Genomic DNA, 19,924 nt, shown 5'->3' with positions numbered 1-19,924 from the left:
CAATTTTGCTGTGGGTTAGTCTTGGAAAACCACAATCATGCCAAATTTCAACTTTCCACAACAAGCAGAAATAACCCTTTATCAGTTCACGTAGTTGCATATATAGTTAAGATTGTGTGCAAAGTTATGAGACAGTACTTATATCACAAAAAAAAAAAAAAAAAAAGGAAAATACCTTGGCTTGTGTCTATATATAATATATGTTTCACTTTTAAAGACGTTAGTTGGACTTCTGTGGTGAACAAACACCGTACTTGATTTTTTCGGGTTCCCCATTTTCTCTCACTTTCTTTATTTCACTATTTCATTTATTCTCATCATCACCGTCTTCTTTATCCTACAGCGGAGGCACGCTGGCTCAGTGATAGAGTTTTTACCCTGGTATGTGGGGTGCGTGGTTCGCTCCCCGGCCAACTAAGTTTGTGGTGGACAGCATCGTATCAATGGGTTTTCTTGAAATATTCCCGTTTCCTCCGATTTTCTCGTTCCGCCTAATTTTTTAACTTCATTCACTTGCTTTAATCATTGTCTTCCGTAGTCTAAAGAACGTAAGCCCAGATAGCATGTAAGCTTAAATCAAGGGTCGCTTTCCCTTGATTTTGGCTTAGCAATGTACAGTTGATGCGACAAGCGACAATCAACGTTTATTTTAGCTTGTTTTTAACTTGAAAAGAAGCTTGAATGCGACAAGCGACAATCAACGTTTATTTTAGCTTGTTTTTAACTTGAAAAGAAGCTTGAATTTATCAACTTTCTACTAAGCCTATTTCAAGCTTGATTCAAAACGCTTGACGTTTGTCGATTGTTTAGCAAATGGAGCCATCTGTAGGATTGGTGAGTAGTCTGAGATTTGGCGCTTGATTTCTTCCAAAAGGTAAACAAAGGTAAGCTATGTGTATGAAATGTAATAGTAAGCCCTACTTTAGTTTTAGTTACAAAATAAGAAGGTGATTTTTATTTTAGACTAGTGCGCTGAGCGCTTTTAGGATAGTATTACTTTTCAAATATGGATGGAATTTTATGTTTATACCTTTTATGTTGTTTTCTTTTTTTTAAGTGTGTTCATCCGTATAATGTATACCATATTTAACCATTGGATTCTTTAAAGTCAGTGATGGCTCTTGACATTTAGCATCAGGATAGGCGCCCGAAGGGGAGGGGGTGGGGCCCGGGCCCCCTTTGGCTTACGAAAATGTATACGTAATATAGGAAATCATGTATATTAAATACCAGGCGTAATATAGCAACCATGGAGATGGGCCCCTCCCTAGAAAATTTTCCTCGGGCACCCCTGAATATCAGTACAAAAATTAGAGCGTTAACTTCAGCAGACGGCTTTATCATATTAAAAATTTATAGGTGGAATACTTGATAACTGTTAAGGCATTGCTTTAGCAGACGGCTGTACCATATTTATATCGATTTTATGGTCATTTTTCACTAGATTTGAGATAATACTGTTACATATAGAGAATTTTGGAACTTGGGGGCCAAAGTCAGGTAAAACCACCGTCTTTACAGGAGAAATGAGTTGGTGTTACGTAACCGTAATTACTAACATAACTAACCAAACCTAACCTAAATCATCAAAAACAGAAAATATAGGAAGAAAGTACGAATTCAGGTAAAATCACCATGTAAAAATTATTGCAGATATTTTATGTATTTTTCCACTTTCCTCGTTTATGTGCATGTCCTCCGTCGCTGACACGCCTGCTCTCTACGGACGCATCCCCTCGCTCCTCTCGGGACTCCCAGCTACACTCCTGCCCTGACTCCGTTAGATGGCATTCGTGCTTTTTTTGTGGCCACCTAGCACAAGTTGGTTCGTGGTTTATGCACTAGCTTCTCATTTAGTGGATATTCTACAAAAAGGAACCGGGAAATGCAATGTGTGAACATTTGGTAGAACCATCTGCTCGAGTAATGCCCAAGTATCTTAACCCAGCCTAACCTAAACTAACCCAAACTAACTTAACCTACCTAAACCATTAAAAAAATACAAAATATATACCAAGAAAGTACAAAATTTAAGCAAAATATTGCCACCCCCAGTTCAAAAAATATGCCGTTACATAACACTTTACGTAGCATAGCTGAGCGAACGAAGGGGAATAGATGCCCCGCAGGGCTCGTTTTTTTCCCCCCTACTTTTTAAGTTACACGCGTTTGGCACTGCAACCATTGCAGACGGTCATTTTCCAAAGCTTCATATGTACTTACTGCCATCTCATTCCTTGCTTGTATTCGTCTGCCTACCGCCTTGTCAATTAGATCCACCATAACATACTTAATTTTCCATTTCGTAGGATTCTATATAACAGATACGATTTATTAAGTCTAAACACATTAAAATAATTTATTTAATTAGGTAGAGCCATCTGCTAAAGTTAACCCCATATTAATAATGAAGGTAGTTAAATGATAATGTAAGTGTTTTAAACTCAATAAATTGTATGTGCAAATGAGTATACATGGGAAAGTATGTATGTTATGGTGGAGCTATTTGCCAGGGCGGAAGGCGGTTGAATACAAGCAAGGAACGAAATGACAGTATTTGTATGTTAAGTTTTGGAAAATGACAGTCTACAATGGCTGCATTGCCAATCGTGTGTAACTTAAAAGATAAGGGGAAAAAACGAGTCCTACGGGGCTTCTAATCCCCTCCGCTCGCTTAGCTGTGGTTCGTGAAGTGTTTGTAAAGTAGTGCCTCAAATCTAGTGAAAAAATCAACAAAATCGCTTTAAATTTGGAGAGCCGTCCGCTAAAGTAATGAAAATTACGTTTTATCTCTACAATCGAGGAGAAAACTGCTTTGAATTAATACATTGCCTAAGCTTTCTTGTTTTAGCTTTCACCGATACACTAAAAATTTTAACTGATGTGGCTTCCCCAAGAATCGGTACGGATGATATTTAAATGCAGCAAGCAAGCCTGGACATTTCACTCATTTTAGAATGCATCATGCTTATCTTTCGTTCCTTATGTTCTTCCATATTTATTCGGAGGTTGGGGGCAAAATTGAAGAATATAAATACTTATGTCCGACTTTATTTAGTAACAATTACTTATTCTAAGGTATACTTCATCAATCTTAGATTAAGTGATATCACTCATTTCATCGCTTTACAATAAGAGCAAGGAAAGGTTCAATCGGGTATGGACTTTTGGGTTTACGGTAAAAGAACGATGAATTTCGAAAAATTACTTATTAGATATTAATAATAATTAAAAATGGATTATTACGCGAAAATAAGTTGGCATATTAGTTTGAAGTTTGTTAGGTAAGAAGTCGAGGGTGTAAGTTTGAAGAAAACTAGGTTTTTCGTTGCTTACATTTTTATCTTTTTATCCTCTAAAAACAGTAACTTCTGTCTCTTAATTGATTTTAGTGCTTTTGTTTACTTTTTTTTTCTACCAGGTGAATGAAGTCTGGATCTAAAATCTCAGAAAAATATTTGCAATCTGAACGGATGTAATAAAGAAATGACGCTATTTTTCAGGATTGGCCAAAACCGTGTTTTTTTTTTAACTTTTTTTCACTTAAACCGGAATGTTTGATTTACACCAGTTTTTTTTTTTTAATACGTTTACCTTAGATTAAAGTGGAGTAACCGTTGCCCCCTTTTTTTTAAGAGTAAAGGTAATTTGAGGCTGATGATTCGATTGAACAGGGTCGCAACCTCGAGAAATGAACGCAACTCGCTCAAACTAGAGGTCATAGGTCAACTAGTTCTGCAAATGATTTGCCATTACATCATAAATTATTCAGCAGTCTACTCCTTCAGCATTGGTTAAGCTTGAATTTTCCTTGTCGGAGGCATGATAGTCCACAAGTTGAGTGGGGGTTGGATTCGTGAAAAATACTTTTTTAACTTGTCTCTTTAATTGTGATTTTATTTTATCAAGTTTGGAGTTCCCGCCGAACTGCCTGTAGTGCGCTGCCACACTAGCGGACGGTCAACAAAACTTTTCCACAGAAGCTGATTAAGTGTCTAAATTTATAACATTGGAAAGTAGATCGACGAAACAGAGATTTCCATTAGGTTTGACTGTTGTTAATAATAATAATAATAAAAAGTTTTATTTAGAAAGATAGTATGAATGGTCCAGAACTATTAGTCACTTCCTGTATTGATTAGCAAATTAAATTAAGCCTATATTTCTGACTGACTAAATTAGATCTTCTGTACTATATAGTCTTTTAAAATTGTCCATTGATTTAATGTGTATAACTATAGAGTGATTCCATTTTGCAGTTCTTTCCCTTTTGGTTCTTAAGTGGCTCCTAAAATATTCACAAGTATGCAAGATCACTGCAACGTATTTCTATCAGTTGACCTCCGTGGATGATGGGTCTGTGGATTTATCGCTTTTGTTATCAAGGGATTCTGGTTTCGAGTTCAAATGAAGAACAATATCTCTCGAGTGCAAACTGAGTAGTGGTTCGGATCTCACTTTAAGCTGTAGGTCCCGTTCTTCTTAACCCCGCTGTTATGTCCTTAACCATAGAAAGACGAAGGTGGGTCAAATTTGCCCGCACTTTCTTTTTCTCTTTGCCCGAACAAATGAATTTTACAACGTTTGAATTTTTTTGTATTTTCTTCTGTAATCTAAACTTAAATTTAGTTTTATTAGAAAGCACATTATTGTGGTAGTTTTTTTTTTTTAAGCGCAGGAGACTAAGTACATTTTTTTTTAGCAACTTAGAAATGTTAAGAGGAGTACAGTTTTACTTTGAAAGGATCATGTAAACTTATCTATTCTTTGAATGGATGACTAAATTAACATAATCTACTTTTATACATTGATCAAACGTAATACTCTCAGGTTTAGTATAGTAACTTGTCTACACAGGCTAATGTATTTCAAGCTACTTCATGTCTGCTAACCAAATGCGGTAGTAGTCTGTACTGGGACTTGTAATATTTCCTATTAAAATAAAATTTCACAAGTCTTAAAATAATTTTACAACTCACATTTATTAGTAGCAGTCATTAAATAACTTTAAAATACATTAGTAGGGTTCAAATTGGAATTTACAACCACGAGCAAAATTGACCCCCCTTAGTCTTTCACGTGACCAATTATAGTTTAGTCTTCCTAGGGTTAATGTTAAGATACACGGATGACTAATGATAGTGAATGATTATGAAGGAATTAGTGGCATGAGAACGGGAAAACCCTCACGAATATGATATTGTCCATCATAAACTCATAAGGCCGGAGATTGAACCAAAGATCCGTCGCACCAAAAGGCAACGTTCTACCTCTGAGCAATCAACCCTTTCCTTCCGCAGTGCTGATGAATGACGTCATACTCTAATGACCTGGTCATAATTCTGCAACATAGTGGTCTTCTACACACGTCTTCCTAATTGTTCCCCACTTTTCCCCCCAAGATTTCTGATTAAATGAACAGCGAACTCATATTTAAATAAAATCTTTGAGTTTTGTCCCACGGTTATGCGGGGCAGCCTAAAGGAGACGGTGATGATGAGAATGAATTAAATAATGGATTGAAGAAAGTGGAGGGGAACGGTAGAAAACTGAGAAAATCTACGCACACGGTGTTTGTCCACCACAAACGTACACCCATGTCCAAAATTATTGTCGCATGTCTATAAATATGTTGTTGTAGGAATAAAATTTGATAACGAATTCGCCCTGTATTTCTTATAATGTTGGTATGTGCATAATCGGCAAAGACATGTATGTGGCAAATTTCATGTCAAAAGAGCAGTAAATAAGAACAATAAAACGAAAATAAAACTTTCTTGTCCATTTGTTTTACTCATTCTAATTTACGTGCTTATAATTCTTTCCCTATAAAATTTTCCACAAGAAGACAGTTATAGATATGCGACAATCATTTTGAACATGAATGTACATTTAATTGTTTCAATGGTTTGTGAAATAATATATTTTCTAGTTATATTAACACCTTCAAAACAATATTTCCTAAAATTTATTGCAGATATCAGAATGGTATTTGGCCAAATTCAATCTACTTTAGCTGACCTTAGTGAAAGAGTATATTCCGTCGAGAAGAAGGTCGACACACTTCTAAGTAATGGTGTGAGTGTGAAAGCAGAGTCCATAAACGAAGAATCCGAACTTTTTGGCCTTCTGCCTCTGCGAACGTTCAATGATTTTCAAACATTTGAGAGAAAGCTTGAAGAACCTAACTTCGGAAAGAAATATGTAAGTATGCTATCAAACCTGTACAAGTTATGAAGCAGGTTTCAAATCTTTGTTATATCTTTTAATTTACGTCTTTTTGGAACATCTCTCATTTGACTCAATGTTAGCATCAACTCCATTTTTGCCAATTTAGCCATTATCATGTGCATTAGCTATGGACTATAATTTTGGTCAACTTGCCATTCATACTTGCTAATATAGTCATTTAGGCGGCAATTAAATCTTTTGCAGTCAATTTTTTTTTTTAGAAAATATGAAAAACCTAAAAAAAGTAGTTTATCTTGGTATTTTTCTAATTCTTTTGTTTACAACAGCACTTACATTGTCACAGTAAATTAGATATCTTTTATCAGTCTCACCTATCCGTCACGGTAAATTGGGATTCCTGGATCTGGTTTCTCCATAGTCAATTTGTTTGATTAGTTTCTAGTGTATTTTTAGTTTGGGTGGAGTTTTTCTTGTTGAGATGCGTGCATGTGCATGTATATATTTTTGTGATAGATCAATAGTGTTATCAAGCCATACCCAGCATTAGAAGTTGAAAATAATTCAAGAGATTTTATTACTTCTAGTCAATGAAGGAACAAATTGTATTGTGAAACTGTTTGATTTGAGGATATCAAAAGATAAATAATATTAGAACATCTTTGTAAACTAGTAGACTTAAAGTACCAAATATTTAGTTTCTTTATTCCTAAATTCTGTTACCTATAAGTTAAGGTAAGTTGAGCCATTTTTAGCTAGTTTTTGTGCGTCATTTAGCTATTTTCTGACACTACTTGTTGGCAGCACTGATTAACCCACTGTTACTTGTTACTTTTGGAAGTGTATGTAATTTCCATATACATACACACACACAAACACACACACATACACACACACACACATATATATATATATAGTATTTTTTTCTAATTCAAACGGACAATGGTCCTTTTAAATAACCGCTATTCCGATATAAAGCTGAAAGTTACCAAATAAATCCCAGGCAAACAGTTTTTGTTAGTCACGTAGCCCATTTGATACGGCCTTCCGTGAAACTCAGAACCCCACGCCTTTTTTTTTTTCACACTTCACATTACGGTATCTAAAAATTAATCTAGTTTCATTCATGCTTTGTTTTTTTTTTTCCACTGGTAGAAAAACATAACAATACGGACCCTTATATATATTGTTTTTCTTTTTGATTTCAGCATGCATTAGATCTAAATACTTTCCTTTCTTTCAGGTAAAAGTATTACTGTCAATTGGTGGTAAGGATTTTAAAAGGTTTCGCTCACAATGCAATCAGAAGAACTTTGTGCGACAAACTCGCAATGGAATTCTCCTACTCTGGCAGGAAACCAAGGATCATGAAGCAAAAAAGCACACCTTTGGGTCCAACCAAATGTACAATAAGATCAACAGTAAGTTGATTTGAAAAGTTGTACTGAAATATTTAACTTCATTTATTTATTTATGCTAGTAACCATACAAAATTCCAGTTTGCTAATTATTAAGTCTTACTTCTCTCGTACTGGACGTGTGTTCTCATATTAGTATGTCCCAAGCAATCAGAAGTAATTCTTCATGAATAAAGTATGCTTTGAGTACTTTAGGATTCTTGTACTGTCAAGTAGTAAAATATGTAAATGTGTTCACCCTTACTGGGTGAATATAACATCTGTGTAGAATGTATAGGAAATTCAATAACTGATCCAACACTCTATGTTGTAAACAAAGCTTTACTGGCAAAGTACATATTTAAACAAATCTTTGCTTTGAAAAGCATTCAAAAGAATTTCTAAGGTGTACGGAAAATCTAAAACCAAATAAAATTCCAAGGTAGGAATGATTCCAGGGCTAAATAAAGTCAATAGTGTCAACGAATTTAAATTGAAGTACAGTGTAGGAATCACTACTGTGAAGTATAATGTTTCACCAGACTTTTCGTGTATACCTGTAAATTTGATACTGTCTACCACACGAATATAACTTTGTTGGGTTGGCAACACTGTTAGTCTGGTAGTATTACATAGTATGACAAACTGTGCCCCCTGTCGATATTTTAAAGGTGCAAAATTTCAGAGCTCTTTGTCTAACACTGGAACGCAGATAAAACACTAGAAGAACATAGCTTTCGAAGTTACCATAATTCCAGTATAAAAAGAGAAAAGTTGCAGGCTTTCAAGACGGCGAATAGTCAAACTTTCGTCTTTCTGTCGTCTTCATCTTTCAATTTTTCATGACAACGAAGGTAGCCAAAACCTAATGTGTTTTGTAGTGTTATTTAAGGTGACTTTAAACGTTGACTCAAAACCATATCACCACTAAGGGCACCGGAAGAAAGTCTTGTTACACTTGTATCGAAAAAGTAACTTTTCCATTATATAATATACCAAAAGTGTGGTGGAAGATAACTTTCTATAGTACCCTTACATAAAAATCACAAAATAGGGGCTTAGCTTAGGTGACTTGAAAAATAATATAGGAATTAGTTTCAGCTCTAGGTATCCACGTTTACAAACCATACCATAATTCCGTAAAGCTATTTAAGAGGGAAATTTATTTCAAATGACAGTTTTTTTTTTTAAAGAATAAAAATCGCTAGTATTTGCTTGAAATTCTATCTTTCTTTTCAGCTGCTGTTCGTAAGATGTACACCGTCGCAACAGAAGAAACGGTGAAGGAAGTATTGGGTGTTTGGCTGCAGCAGGCGGAGCCTAGACTACTGCGTAGGTAAGTATAGTTTTACCTATTTTCCTTACAATCACGAGAGAGATCGGAAAGTTCTTACCATCACTAAATAAGCTAGGGATCTGCAACTTAGTCCATGGACGCGTTCTTCTCTACATATACGTTTTGTATTCACTACATTTCTCACATCTATAGGTCACTAGATCAATATCATATGCATAGAATTCTGTAGATTTGGAGGAAAAAGAGATTTACAGCGTTTCAATGCCTCTTACTTTCCCAGACCCCAAGATATGAACATCTTATTATAATAATTGTAATCCTTCCCTTTTTCTTCCTTTTAGGATATGTTCATAAAACGCTTTTGTAATAATTTTAAATGAGAAGTTACTTCCATATTTCAAATCTTAAAAGATTTAGAGATATCGACATTTTATTAGAATAATTGTAATCCCCACCTTTTTTTTTCTCCTCTCCACATCGTTTCTTTCCCTTTTTACTAGCATGTCAAAAAAGAAAAAAAGGGCCGAAACACGTGGCAAAGTATTTTAAATGAGAAATGGAAATACTGAACTTCAAATCTCTCACCTTAAGGGATTAAATACTTTACTATAATAATTATAATCCCCATCCATTTTTCTTTCCACCCCCCTTTCTTACCTCCGAGGCATATTTCAAAAGCGCTTAAATTCTTATCTACTTATTTTAAATAATATGAAAATACCAAATTTCATGTTTCAAACCTTCATAAATTCAGAGATTTCGACATTTTATAATAATTGTAATCCTCACTCCTTTTCTTTCTCACCTTTTTTTTCTTTTTTTCCTTTGTACTAAAAAAACCGCTTAAATATGTCAAATTATTTGAAATGAGACATCCGAATATCAAATTTCAAGTCTGTAACCTTAAGGAATTCGGAGATATGGTCATATTTTAAAAATACGTCCCACAATTATTTTCCTCCCCTTCCTGTCGAGTTTGCAAAAATCCTTCCTTAGTGGTATCCTACGTAACAAATCCCATGTACTGTCCATATTTAACTTGTCTATCTTAAGCGATTTGGCCTGTGCAAAGATCTGTCGGTCACTCAATCACTTAGGTCTTTGTATTTTATATAGCGAGATGAGTTCATTTTTACGCACTCATGTATTAGTACACAGTGAAATGAGATGAAATGTTTACCTTGTATGTATTTATTATTTTATTATCCCTTATAATTTAGCAACTTGCCTGTTACTTTCCTCGGAGGATGGAAATTTTAACTAAAATCGAGATTCATTACTGTTTACATTTTTATTTTCTTGTCTTCTGGAAGAAAGTACCTCTGTTAATTTTATTTTTTGATTACTACTATCTGCTGAATGAAATCTTTTTTTTTTTTTTTTTTTTAAAGAATAACTTTTATTCCTTGATTAATTTTGGTGTTGATTACTTGCTTTCTATACTGCAGGAAATTTCATTTTTTGAAAACTGCGATGTCAGAGTAATAAAGAGATAGGCACTTACTGTTATATTTGCCTTCTAAAAACATTTCCTACCTGCTGCATGAAAAACAGAAAGCAACTAACCTATTTTTTTCTTGACTAATTTTAGTGTTATTTTACATCTTTTCTATCTACTGAACAAACTCATCTCATGAGAGAAAAACTACAATACCACCCTCTTTCTTGATTGATTAGAGTTAATTACTTCTTTTCTATACTAAATGAAACCATCTTACATTCTGGAAAACTCTGCAATGCCATTGTAATAGAGAAATATGCAATTGCAGTATCTTCCAGACGAGAAGATTATTTCGTTTAGTATAGAAACAAGCAATAAAGTACTATAATTAATTAAGATACAGATGGTATTGTAGTTTTTTTTTTCCTTCTCAGAAGATACGGTTTCATTCAGGAGATAGAAAAGAAGTAAAATAACATTAAAACTAATCAAGAAACAGATTTTTTTCCTAGAAGATAAAGACTTCAGCAGTTAGAAAATTTTGTTAAAAGACAAAATAATAGTAAATGCACATTTCTCTCTTACAAAGACATTCCCGAGTTTTCGGGAAGATAAGACTTCATTCAGTATGAAAAAGAAGTAATCAACACTAAAATTGAACAAGAAATAAAGGTTAATGTTTTATCCAGAAGATAAAGACTTCATTCAGCAGTGGCAGTAATAAAAAAAAATTAAAAAAGTAAGAGTAGTTTTTTTCCCCCAAAGACAAAAAGATTTCAATAGGATAGAGCACGCCAAAGTATCCGTATGCGTAAACACTCAACAACAAATTAACAGGAAAATAAATAGGGAGACATAGGTCTTAAAATGCATTCAGAATTTGACTGGATTGAAGTAAATGAAGTGATTTTCCTGCCTTGTGCCATGTACACTGAGAAATGTCTCTGCTTTCAAAGATGGGATATAAAGAACTAGGTCGATAGGTCGCAGGAGTATTTATTACTTCTCTATAATGAATTGTGAAACGACGCTAATGACTCCGACACGACATTCCATGAATATGGGTCAAATAAACTTAGTGTTACATTTACGGTAATGAGTCATCCCTTCTTCATTTGATATGTATGATGAAGGCAATATGCATGTCTTCCTATCAGTGATTCTTGTGTTTTGAAAGAATGAAACGTTGCAAAGATGTATTCCTCCGCTGTAAGGCTCAGGATTAAAATCCGTTTGTTTTACTGTCACAAATAATTCCAGTGAATTGTTGTTTAACACCTCTTTACGTGTTAGTCACAAGTAACTTTTTTATTTTTTATTTTTAAAGAGAAATATTTCATTGAACCTCTAAGGTATGTTCCAAACTCGTTGCAAAATGATACGAAGTTGTCCGTGTACACGGTGCCTACTTTAGTAAATTCTACACTTTCCCATGCGTTCTGTTGTACGTGACGCAGGATAACGCCTTGTAGGTTATCATCTGCCATTTATGTTGCTCCGTGAAGAATACAAGGTATATAGGTTCACACACTTATGACCTATCTTTCCTGTGAATCGTGAGATCAGATTGCATTTCATACAAGGCATGGAGAGAAAATTACAGAAATAAGTAAATATTTGTTCTTCCATCTCTCAGTGATTTCTTATATCAGTGATTACTTCGTTTGTTTTTCGTAACGCCGTGCTTATACAACAGTACCGAGTGAGTCAATATGACATTTTCTGGATTTATCTCAATTGATGCTCTCACAGAACAATGCACATTTTCAGCTAGGAAATTAAAAAAAAAAAAAAAACTTTACTGAAAATTTACTGGCACTAGAACATTGAAATAGGTAAAGTGAATAAATACCATGCAGTGGTACCAGTGATGAAACGAGTAACATACTTCGTGACTCGTGATCCCGAAGTAGTCAGATCCCTGACCCTGTATGACCCAGACAGATTCGTGCGATCCCGAGACGACTTAATATCAGACTGTGGGAGAGTATGTTGTAATTGTAACAAACGCGATTCTTTCCTTTCGAGTGTTTCTTATGAGTGATCGTCAAAATTTAATCAAATAAGGCTGTAAAACGTAAAATGTAGAATATAAGGGATGCCGCTAAACCGAAAGAGTGTTTGGGTAATGTTTGTGTATAGTAGTGTTTAAAATTACTTTATTAATTTTCAGTATGGGAAGATGAATTATATTGTATTTGACATAGTCAAGACACTTTGAATAAGAAGTGTCACACTACAAATCTAACATCTGAATAGGTGAGCTCGATTAGGGAATATTAATTCACTATAAAAAATTCTACCGTAATGCTATAGAGATCATATTTGGAGTGCTTCCAAGCCATGGATCACCAGATCTGAGAAACGAGTGCTAGACTCTGTTGCCTTGTGTGGCACTTACTTCAAAGAATAATAATGTATTTTAATGAGAGCGTATTTATAAGGTAAACAATATGAATGTTTTCTTTTAACTGTGCAATCAATTACATGTTTTTCAGTACGTATTTATGATCGTTATTTTGCAGAGAACGAAGAAATTCAAAACCTGTAGTGGAAGGTCACACCGTTGAAGTTGAGGAACCCAATTAAGGAAATAAGTTAGAAATAACACAAAATATGTAAATAAGTTCAATAAATAACATTGTAATACAAGCTGATTGTTTTCATGGAACCTTATATCAGTTATTGCATAGAATGTAGGGATAATTTATTTCAATTATGTAGCAGCAGGATGCGAAATCATAACAGTTATGATCGGGGAGAGATAGGAGTAAATAAATAAGTAAAAAAAAAATTGCACTGGAAAGTTTTGAAATGAAGATTTCATATATTGAACATCCAAAATTATTGATATATGTAAGGTTAGGGATAATGCTTATCCACTAGGTTGTCCACTAACTGCACAGATTTACTGTAAATAGTTTGTATACTTCTGACAGTGTCGATGTCACCTTATCTCTCCAGTAAATTATTGAGGATGAATTTTCTTCCAAAATTTTGAAGTATGGGAATGGCCATCCTCAGTATTTCGCACCCTGTGTGGCAGTGGTTCTAGGATTTAATTTATATTTCTTTCTTTCCTGAAATCTGATAATTTAAAAGTTTACTTAGCCCTTGACGTTTGTCTAGTGGTGTACGTCTTTGGTGCGCCTAGGGTCGTGGTTGATTCCCAGTGGAAGACCTTACAAGCACTGAACGCATTACTGTTCGGATTCTACAGGTCAGTGTCTCATGTAAAACTTCGTGCTGAAACGGGACGCTCAGCTTCAACATCAAACTGTGGTTAATGGTAAACTAATTGGATGCTGATCTGCCAGGTCGCATAGTATATTCACCAAGGAACTCAGGAAAAGTGTTGCTTTCTATGTTGAGATAAGATACTAATCTCAATAGACTGGAGTATGGGGTATATATTCAACACCAATGTTGTGTGAGACATGGATTTATAATTTAACATGATATTTCAATAATGTTACTCAACAGAAATAAACCTGAACCTCGTGCTGCAAAGACGCATAATGGACGAAGGAAAGAAGCATAATACAGATTGTGAAAGTATACATTATTTTGCTTTCATTTTGACCGAACACAACTATTCTTTTTCAGAACATTGCTTATGTAGGTTTAACAGTTCTTTCGTCGTCACCTTTACGTTTATTTTTGCAGGATTATTGTCTATATGAGGTTGATTTCATTTTGTATAAGGTTTGATGTGAGGCCCAGTAGTGTCAACCTTGATACAGATTTGTTTCTGCACGTGAGAAAATGATTCATCTGGTTGGCGTCATGTATAATGTTTGATGTGAAGGTTAGTATAATGTTCAGTGTGTAAGTTACATAAATGATGGTGTGTGTTCTTTTGCCATCTGAGGGTGTTTGGATATTGCCACCACTTTATTGGCATTCTTTTAAAAACATTGCAGAAACCATAGCTTACTACTATGTTTACTATTAATAGTAAGTATGGTATGGTTTCCCCTATATATATTTAAAATAATGCCAATAAAGTGATGGCAATATCTAAACACCTCAGATGGCAAAAGAATACACACCATCATTTATGTAACTTACACATTGAACATTATACTAACCTTCACATCAAACATTATACATGTCGCCAAGCAGATGAATGATTTTCTCACGTGCAGAAATAAATTTGTATCAAGCTTTACTGAGAAGCTTGCAATAAACGAGACATATTAAGCATGTGCTAAACTTGAAGTGGACAGCTTGAAATAAGCTTGAGGTGACAATCCTGTAGCAAGCATTATGTACCAAGTTTGAGATAAACTTGAGGTAACAAGCCTGTAGCAAGCATTATGTATCAAGTTTGAGATAAACTTGAGGTAACAAGCCTGTAGCAAGCATTATGTACCAAGTTTGAGATAAACTTGAGGTAACAAGCCTGTAGCAAGCATTATGTACCAAGTTTGAAATAAACTTGAGGTAACAAGCCTGTAGCAAGCATTATGTACCAAGTTTGAGATAAACTTGAGGTAACAAGCCTGTAGCAAGCATTATGTATCAAGTTTGAAATAGACTTGAGGTAACAAGCCTGGAGCAAGCATTACGTATCAAGTTTGAAATAAACTTGAGGTAACAAGCCTGTAGCATGCTTTATGTAACAAGTTTGCAATAAGCTTGAGCTGACAACCTTGAAACAATCTTACAGTATAAGCCTACAATATGCTTGTCGCCTGTCAACTTCGTCGCTTGAATCAGCCTTGATATACGCTTACAGACTTGTCGTAACAAGCTTGGGACAAGCTTATATCCTTGTCACGACAAGCTTATATCATGCTTGTGGCAAGCTGTTTCTGCTATCTGGGAGCGTGGAACGTTTAACTTAGATGCTTCATTTCATTTTCATCTTTTTTATTTAGCATACAGGACATAAACTGAACAACCTAGAACCGGAAGATTTCAATTTTACACGTAAAGTGTTAACAGAAATGCATATATTGTTGTAACTTGCAAATTTTGTGTAAAAACAAATATCGCATCAAATGCTTCATGAACGAATATGTCCTGTCATCAGGCCCGTAGTCAGCCACAGAAAATTTTTTTGGAAGGAAGGGGGGTTTGAGACACGTCTTTAAAAATTTTGAATATTCACTATCAAGAGTTACAAACTCTTGTATGAGTGGTAACCTAGCCCGTAGCCAGAACTCGAAAGCAGCGGGGGGGGGGGCTAGAGCACTTCTGCGGGGGCCAACCTGACTCCACGTTTTCATATCTATTGTTGCTATTTAACCTTTATACACTTGGCAATAATTTGAACGAAATCGTAGGCTCTCACGCTGGGGACCTAGGGGACCCCCTAATTACAAATTCTCCCTTATGTATAGCTCGTTGGAAAGCTTACGGAACACTAATTCCAACGAGGTATTACTTGTGGAAATCCCACCCAAATCGTAGAAGAAGAAAGGTCATAATATGCAACAACGCTTATCAGAAATATTTACAATATTGGATTTCAAAATGGCCGCCAAAAATATCTGCTCGATGACAAGAACAACGTGCATTTTTGGCGGCCATTTTGCAACCCGTGCTTCATATGGCAAATGTTTCTTAGAGACGGTGTTGCATTTATCCAAAGAAATATCATCCGCCCCCTGATCCCATTTGAAATGTTGCGGTTGACCTCACGAGCCTTATTATGGGGGCCCTGGGGGACTTGCTTCTTACAAAGTTTTCTTGACCCTCGGCATAAGTACATTCCTGTGCAATTATATTTGCAACATCTCTTTACGCTTCGCAGCAATTTGAGATCACAATGTTAGATGCAATGTTAAGACACAACATATATTTGTGGCCGCCATTTTGAAAACCATGCGCCATATAGCAAATGTTTGCTATAGGTGTTTTGCACATTCTATGATCTATCAAAAAAGGTACGACACGGTCCTTGCTGACATTTGAAAGTTTGAAGTTGGCTCCTGGGGTCCTATGATGGGGATCCTGTGGGCACTTGCTTCTAACAGACTTTTATCACCCCCTGACATTGGTACATTCCTGCACAACTGGATCCGTCACATATCTGTTCGTTTCGCAAATATATCAGGTCACAAAGTTTGGTGGGGCACCCTGTATATTCCCACATACGACCCAACCATGACATAATGTTCACTACTTCTATTATCGGTTGTTGGCTCAACCCAACCATTTCATGTTCCTCGACTTGACATTGCCTCAATCACTCCAGCCTTGATGCATTCTGAGTTATGCCCTTTTGACAGAATTTTCTTTTTGTGAAGCAAGTGACCTAACTATATTAGACTTGTCTGGATTTTCTTGATTGATCAGTGTTGCCAACTTTGGAACTTGTTTTTCTTTTCCACTCTAGGTACGTCGGTTTCCTGCATAGTTGGTGCTTTCTTGTTTTGTTCATTCTAATACGCACAGCTGGTGATTAAATGTGGTGCAGAGCTCCCTTGTGGCTAAGCGGTTAGCGTACGCGCCTTTGGCGTGGGAGACCCGATTTCGATTCCCGGCGGGAGCTCATGTGGTTCGGATTCCACGTTAATCAGTAGGTCCATGTCTCATATAGCCTCGCTGCTGAACGGGACGCTAAATTAAAATCACCTCACCTCACCAAATGTGGCGCATTATCGCCAACTCCGTATTTTTCGTACTTCTGTTTTCTCTATTTTATTTTGTTAGATTGTACCGCTGATTATACACGTCATATTTTATGTTCTATATGACAGGTTGACACTGAATATTGCACTCAATTCATATAGTGCTGTTTGCAGAACATGTACTTTTCAAAACATGCAGTTGGCAACAATGTTAACCCCGCTGGTGGCCTTGTTCCCTATTGTGGCAAGTGTCTTTCTATACATCACTTGTCAGCATTGTATTTTGCCGTGCCTCCCTTTTCTGCGGAATTTGCACTTTTCCCCCTTTGTCCAACCTTGCTGTTTCCCGAACTTCCACCCTTATATTTCTTGAACCTATTGCTATGGGCAGCTAATTTTTTGGGAATGCGCATTTCTGTTACAGCTCTTTCAACTGGCATAGGTCACATCTTTCACTGCAACTATCATTTTCAGAAGGTTCCCTTGTCAGTATCTTGCAAGTATTGTAAACATAAATATGTATGCGCAAATGTTGATAAAATGGCAGTTACACAACGTATGTCTTCTCGCAGTTACCGAACCTAATTTGTTTATAACATTTAAAAATTTTATACGTTTATAATATCAGTAGTAGAGTCAAATTTAGAAAATTCCCTTACATATAAATTTAAACTGTTTAGCGGTGTAAAAGTATGTACACTTTATACCATTTTCCACATACATTACATAGAACATATTGTAAGTAAATACAGTGAAACCTCTCTAAAGCGGACAGCGGTGGGGAATCAAAAATTGTCCGCTATAGAAAGGTGTCCGCCTTAGAGAGGTGTCAATATTTCCTTACGTAAATTAATAAACAATGTAATATCCAATTAGAAAAAATAATTGCACTAATCATGTATTTACGAATATTACCAAAATGATACTGAATCTGCATTATCCTCTGCCACTCAATACTCTATGTTCTAGAAACAACATGGAAATAAGATGTTATAGTTTTCTGCACTTTATACTTATCACTACTTACTATGTTCACAGTATGTTCCTTGGGCCCTTTAATTTGTGGGTTAATTGCAGTTCAGTAGTGTCATTTTTGAGACAATATGCGCAACCGAGGGTAAAAGGTACTATATTTGCCTTCTACTTGGTCAGAGATTCCAGAGGGACAGTAGAATAACGTGTCATCTGAAACGGCAGGCAACTGCCAATCACTTTTGTGTCTAAAACAGGTTGGGTGGGAGTGAAATGCAAGCAAAGAACATGAGGATGTTGTTAAACAGATAATGCTTCCTCTGGGTTGCTGAGTAGACAGTTGAGGAGGCAAAATGTTGTCACAATGCTTCTTTGGTGACACATGTATGAATTACTAAAAATGTATTTTTACTGTATTTTTCAACTTGTTTCTAGAGAAAATGTTGGTTATACAGAGGTAAATAATACCTATAAAAGACAGAAAATACTGTCCGTGTCCGTACTAGAGAGTGTCCATTTTAGAGAGGTTGTCCAATATGATTTTTCCTATTACAGTGTTTGGGGATTACAAAATATGTCCGTTACGGGAGGTGTCCGCTTTATAGAGGTGTCCGTTAGTAGAGGTTTCACTATATACATATTCGTGTACTCTCTAACTACTGTATAATAAAATAACACCGTTCAGAATATACATTTTAAAGAATCCTCTGGAGACAACAGTAATAATGTACTGTGACAAAAATCGAATTTAACTTTGAAATCATAATATAGTAATAGAATACACTTTTCGTTGAGATTGTACATAAATTCCCGGAAATTCCGATTTTTGGGAATCTTCCCAGGGAACATTCCCAAAAAAATCTTCCCAGGAATTTGCCCATCACTACGTGTGCCCCATGGCATTTCCCATTTGAGTTTTTGTTCGGTTTACTTATGTTCAACCATTTTCGAGATATTTCCGTGGAAAGATTAAAATGGGACACTATATATTATATATATATATATATATATATATATATATATATATATATATATATATATATATATAGGGTGCAGAGAAAGTCCCGGAACGATCCAGTATCTCCAGAAGTATAAAGATCAGCAAAACAGAAAATAACACATATTAAATAGTTTTGGAAAAGCTATCCAATGATACTAAACGCAACCCTCCATCCCCACCCCTTCTGGGTTATGGGGGATAACTTTAAAATTTAAATGGGAACCCCTATTTCTTATTGCACATTTGGATTTTCCAGAAAAAGTGACATTGATTTAACCCAAAATTGAAAACAGTGTCTTCGGAGTTGGCGATTGAATCGACATACAGAAAAAGGGGATGTAACAAAAATTACGAAAATCGTAAGAGTACCGTGCTCTGTGGCCGTACGGTTAGCGTAATGGATTGCGGAGTCAGAGATTCTGAGTTCGATCTCCGTTCAAAGCTGCCTTTTATTTTATTTTCCAAAATAAATTCCACATGTTTTAACTTCAATAAGTACATTTGGCAGTTACATAGACTACAAATTCCGATAATTGTTTTGCAAACTAGCTTTACGAAGTATTTCGTAGTGATAGGGTTATTAGGGTTAGAGTTCATAGGATTATTTACAACAAAAATAAACCGATATTGTCGCAATTTGTATTTTGTTTCAAATTAATAAGTGTGGACAAAGACATTATTTTTTATCGAAGTTAAAAGGTATCTAGTGGCAGGCACAAAAAAAAAAAAAAGATTTCTCGATTTTTGGTTTTTAGAAATTAAAAAAAAACGGTTTGGTTTTTCACCGAAACCGGTTTCGATTTTCTCCAAAACCGGTTCGGTGTTTCACCGGATCCGGTTTCGGTTTTCTTCAAAACCATTTCTGATTTATTCAAAACAGTTTCGGTTTTCACCGAAACCGGTTATTGGTTTTCTTCAAAGCAGGTTTGGTTTTTCACCAGATCCGGTTTTGGTTTTCTTCAAAACCGGTTCAGGTTTTTCCAAAATTTGTTCTATTTCTGACCAGAGTAGTGTTTCGATGTTCTCCGGAAACCGATTCCGTTTCCA

The 19,924-nt window shown here is 35.4% G+C and overlaps 1 protein-coding gene across 2 annotated transcripts; it reads left to right on the top strand.

Annotated features, from left to right (window-relative positions):
* Positions 1-561: 561 nt before the first annotated feature.
* On the top strand, positions 562-12,975 carry LOC145674691 (uncharacterized). 2 transcript variants are annotated; one of them, XM_081744923.1, is made up of 5 exons: positions 562-884; positions 5,978-6,204; positions 7,433-7,610; positions 8,826-8,922; positions 12,850-12,975. In XM_081744923.1, the coding sequence occupies exons 2-5, from the start codon at positions 5,986-5,988 to the stop codon at positions 12,911-12,913; spliced, it is 558 nt and encodes a 185-aa protein (XP_081601049.1). In that variant the 5' UTR covers positions 562-884; positions 5,978-5,985; the 3' UTR covers positions 12,914-12,975. The 2 variants fall into 2 exon arrangements, with proteins under 2 accessions (XP_081601049.1, XP_081601048.1); XM_081744922.1 differs by lacking the exon at positions 562-884 and having other exon boundaries at positions 3,173-6,204.
* Positions 12,976-19,924: the final 6,949 nt, after the last annotated feature.

This window comes from Thermobia domestica, chromosome 17, assembly GCF_964235325.1.
Source record: "Thermobia domestica chromosome 17, izTheDome1.hap1.1, whole genome shotgun sequence".
NCBI classification, from domain to species: Eukaryota; Metazoa; Arthropoda; class Insecta; order Zygentoma; family Lepismatidae; genus Thermobia; species Thermobia domestica.
The sequence above is the reverse complement of the archived record's forward strand: the minus strand, read 5'-3'. Positions and strand labels throughout refer to the sequence as shown.